The following is a 4,207-nucleotide window of genomic DNA, read 5'->3' as shown; positions in this document are numbered from 1 at the left end:
GGGGGAAAGAGTGAGACTCAATCTCAAAAAAAAAAAAAAAAGGTAGACATACTGTATCAAACTGATTACCAATTGGTATCAATTTTTGGCTTCTACTTGGTAAAGGGAGCACAGCATATTAGAAACAGAATTGGTGGTTATTCTTCTATTCATCTATGTAAGTGCTAATTATCTGGTATATGCCAGGCACCAGGCTCTGAGAGTACAACACTAATGAGACATAGTCTCTGTCCTTATGGAGATTAGGTAGAGGATCTTGCCAATTATCAGACAACTGTGCCTAATGTAAAAAATTCTGTAACATCTGGAAGGTTGCTATGTATACTAAATATACCAGTATCTGTTCATGGGCAAGTGTATGAGACTCAGTTACCTAGCCTGCCAGATGAGTAGAATAGTTACTTTTAATAAGCATCATAATAGACAAATTAAATAATTACACAAAATGCCTGGTATATAGCAGGTGTTTAATAAACAATAGTTAGTCTAAAAGCACCATGCAATCTTTGTTGCTTTCTAATAATAATTATTTGCAAATACATTCACAATATACCCACAAATATGCTTAACTTTCTATAAAAAACCCATTCTGGAACAATATATCATTTATTAAATTACTTAAATCTCATTTACACCTATAAAACAAAATGTATCAGAAAGTCCTGAAGAAATGACAGAAGGCAGTTTATTGTTAGCTTTGACCAATTTGGCATCCTTATGAGGATATTTATTGCCTGCATTCTGGGCAAGGTATTTGCCTAAAATGTTGGTGATCCAAAAAGGAAGTGGGCTACAGTGCCCACTCTCAAAAAGCTCACCATCTACAAAGTACAGAAAAACATCAATAAATGAGTATAAATGCCTATGCTGTGAAAGTTACTTTAAGCAAAAACAGTGTCAGTGTAGTTCGGATACCAAAAAAATGAGTCAATTCTCCATGGAAATATCAGAAAATCGTTTCAGAAGAGGTCTCATAGCGAAAATTAAGCCCAATTTTGTCCTTATATAAATACTCATCATCAGTAACTTCCAAACTCTACGTAAATACGACTAAAGTGACTAAGTTACAGCATATTTTATAATTCAGATGCTAACAGACATACATTTTATGTTTACCTGCACAGTTAGTTGATATTGCTTTCTGCCTAAGAAACCTCTCCACCATTTTTGGATAATTGTTACAATTCTGTGTAAATGCCTAGGATAAAAAATATGTTTATTAGTATCCTTTCATTGAAACAAGGAGCTCAGTTAAATCTTCACTTAGAATACTCTTCTACATTTCAAGAATTCAAATTCAAAGCCAAGTTTATGTGCACTTTTAAAGAGTAGAAAGTTATTCTGGGATATAATTAATCATTTCTAAAAGTAGAAAAAATGGCATAGGTAACTATTCAGTATTTCTTTTGGGCTTATTATTACACAATATTTAATTTCAATTCCTCTTCAATACTTACTCTTTAAAATATTTTTGAATGTTAAGACTATAAAACAGGTCACAGTGACCTGTTGAGAAGTAAGCCAGGCACTATTTACGTAAATCATTATTGACACTTAGAAATAACTCGAGGGCCAGGCGCAGTGGCTCAATGCCTGTAATCCCAGCACTTTGGGAGGCCAAGGCAAGCAGATCACATGAGCCTAGGAGTTTGAGACCAGCCTGGCCAACATGGTGAAACCACGCCCCCGTCCCCTCTCACCACTCCCCCCCCACTCTACTAAAAATACAGAAATTAGCCAGGTGTGGTAGGGTGAGCCTGTAGTCCCAGCTACTCTGGAGGCTGTGGCAGGAGAATTACTTGAACCAGGGAGGCAGAGGTTGCAGTGGGCCAAGGTCATGCCATTGTACTCCAGCCTGGGCAACAGACCAAGACTCTTTCAAGACTGTCAAAAGGAAAGAAAGAAAGAGAGAGGGGAAGAAAGAGAGGAGGGGAAGGGAAGGGAAGGGGAGGGGGGGGAGGGGAGGGGAAGGGGAAGGGAAAAAAGGGGAGTGGGGAGGGAAGGGGAGAGGGAACAGGAGGGGGAGGGGAGGGGGAAGGGAAAAGGGAGGGGAGGGGAGAGGAAGGGGAGGGAGGAAGGATTCATGAGGTTAAGAAATAGTTCTCCTCTTCATTCTTTTTCTGTAATCCTCAGTCTATCCAAGCCAACATCATGTTACTCTGCTGAATTAAAAAATACTCTATTTGCCACCATGTTCCTTAGTTCATATAGTGGCCAAAAGAGAAGCCTTGTCTTCTTGGCACCATGGCTCACACTAGTTATCCCAGCACTTTTGGAGGATGAGACAGGCAGATATCTGAGTTCAGGAGTTCAAGTCCAGCCTGACCAACATGGAGAAACCCCGTCTCTACCAAAAATACAAAATACAAAAATTAGTTGGGCATGGTGGCACGTGCCCGTAATCCCAGCCGCTTGGGAGGCTAAGGCAGGGGAATCGCTTGAACCCAGGAGGTGGAGGTTTCGGTGAGCCAAGATTGTGCCATTGCACTCCAGTCTGGGCAATAAGAGCAAAACTCCGTCTCAAAAAGAAAGAAAGAAAAAGACAAAGAAGCCTTGTCTTCACACTTTAAAGTTGCATGTCTAGCTCCTACTAGACAGTATAAGGAAGTTTTATATAGGATAATTCCCAGTCTGATGAGTTATTATGAAGTAGGCATATTTCCTCTACCTAATCCAGGAAAATATATTTTAAGAAAGACACGGAGGGAAAGTTTGGGCACTGAAAAAAAGGGAGAAAGAGTTAAGAAGGGTACAAATTTCAGTCTCGTTGTATGGTCAGATGACATCATTCATGCATCACTTTCTTTTATCTACCAACATGGTGGAAAAGATTGAAACTGTTTTCTCTTTTCCCCCTTTCTTACCAGTCAATGAATTTATTGCTATAAATACAAACCCAATCATTTGTAGATTCTATGGAATATGGGAAAAGGCGTCTGAGCAAGTGTGTTTGTAATATTGAGAATTTTGTTTTATTTTTTTGAGACAGTCTCACTCTGCTCACCAGGCTGGAGTGCAGTGGCGCCTTCTCAGCTCACTGCAACCTCTGCCTTCCAAGTTCAAGGGATTCTCCTGCCTCAGCCTTCCAAGTACCTGGGATGTGCACCACCACGCTCAGCTAATTTTTATATTTTTACTAGAGACAGGGTTTTGCCATGTTGGTCAGGCTGGTCTCAAATTCCTGACCTCAAGTGATTCACCTGCCTCAGTCTCCCAAAGTGCTGGGATTACAGGAGTGAGCCACCACACCCAGACAATATTGAGAATTTTAAAAAGAAATATAGTCAATGTAATTTAGTTTTGGTAAGAAAATATCAGAAATACTATGTATTTCTTTTAAAAGAACACCATATAATTTATTAACTACATTATGAGTAAAATAAAAAAATTATTTGAAATGAGCACTGCATGAATAAATTATATTTTCTAAGGGATATATATTTATGACATATCTGAGGTTTCCGTGACAAAACCAATATACCTGATATATGCCCGAACTTGACATCCTCGAAACCAGCTCTGGATTTTAACTGCTGCGTCATTCTCCTTATTTCTAAATGGATCAACAACACTAAAACAAAATGTTTAAAAAGCACTTCATTAGTAACTAATATAATTCTAAAGCAAGTCAACCTGTTAAACTTGATTTTTAATTTCTTCCAAAGTGATCATTATAAATTCAAATGTCATTTTAAGTAACATTAAAATATAAATAAATAAGGCATTTCAAAAATCATGAGCTATGTTTTGGAAATTAACATTTCTCTGAGAAGCCATGTGCTTTCAACAGCTTTACTTTTTTTTTTTTTTTAGACAGACCAATTTTACAATTAATTAATTTTCCAGTAATTTTTATTAGGGAGTAAGAAAGCAATGTGTTATTTTGACATTGCTTTTAAAACATAATCATTTGAATTTACTGTTTAAATGCTACTACACATGTATCATGCAAGACTAAAATGCTCACATATTTCACTCATTTATCAGTTAAATGAGTTGCCTCTAAGTAAAATGAATCCATCATGGAATGCCTGTTCCATTAATAGCTGGAATTCTCAGAAAGTCTGTTTAAGTTAAAGGAGGCAGGGGCCAGCACTTTGGAAGGCCAAGGCGGGTGGATCATGAGGTCAAGAGATCGAGACCATCCTGGTCAACATGGTGAAACCCCATCTCTACTAAAAATACAAAACATTAGCTGGGCATGGTG

General features: G+C 37.9%; 1 protein-coding gene across 5 annotated transcripts in view; it reads right to left on the bottom strand.

The window, feature by feature from the left end:
* SPATA17 (spermatogenesis associated 17) overlaps nt 1–4,207 on the bottom strand; it is a 207,680-nt gene that overhangs the window by 191,165 nt on the left and 12,308 nt on the right. For 4 of the 5 annotated variants that reach the window (XM_037737704.1, XM_017526307.2, XM_017526311.2 and 1 more), the window contains exons 2-3: nt 3,482–3,571; nt 1,117–1,198 (exon numbers count right to left, since the gene is read on the bottom strand). In XM_037737704.1, coding sequence (XP_037593632.1) covers nt 1,117–1,198; nt 3,482–3,571 — 172 coding nt within the window. The remainder of the gene's footprint in view (nt 1–1,116; nt 1,199–3,481; nt 3,572–4,207) is intronic. The other variant, XM_017526312.2, reaches the window with a different exon arrangement.

This window comes from Cebus imitator, unplaced genomic scaffold (genome assembly GCF_001604975.1).
Source record: "Cebus imitator isolate Cc_AM_T3 unplaced genomic scaffold, Cebus_imitator-1.0 Scaffold42, whole genome shotgun sequence".
Classification (NCBI taxonomy): domain Eukaryota; kingdom Metazoa; phylum Chordata; class Mammalia; order Primates; family Cebidae; genus Cebus; species Cebus imitator.
Note: the sequence above shows the minus strand (reverse complement) of the source record. Positions and strands in the feature narration are given on the sequence as shown.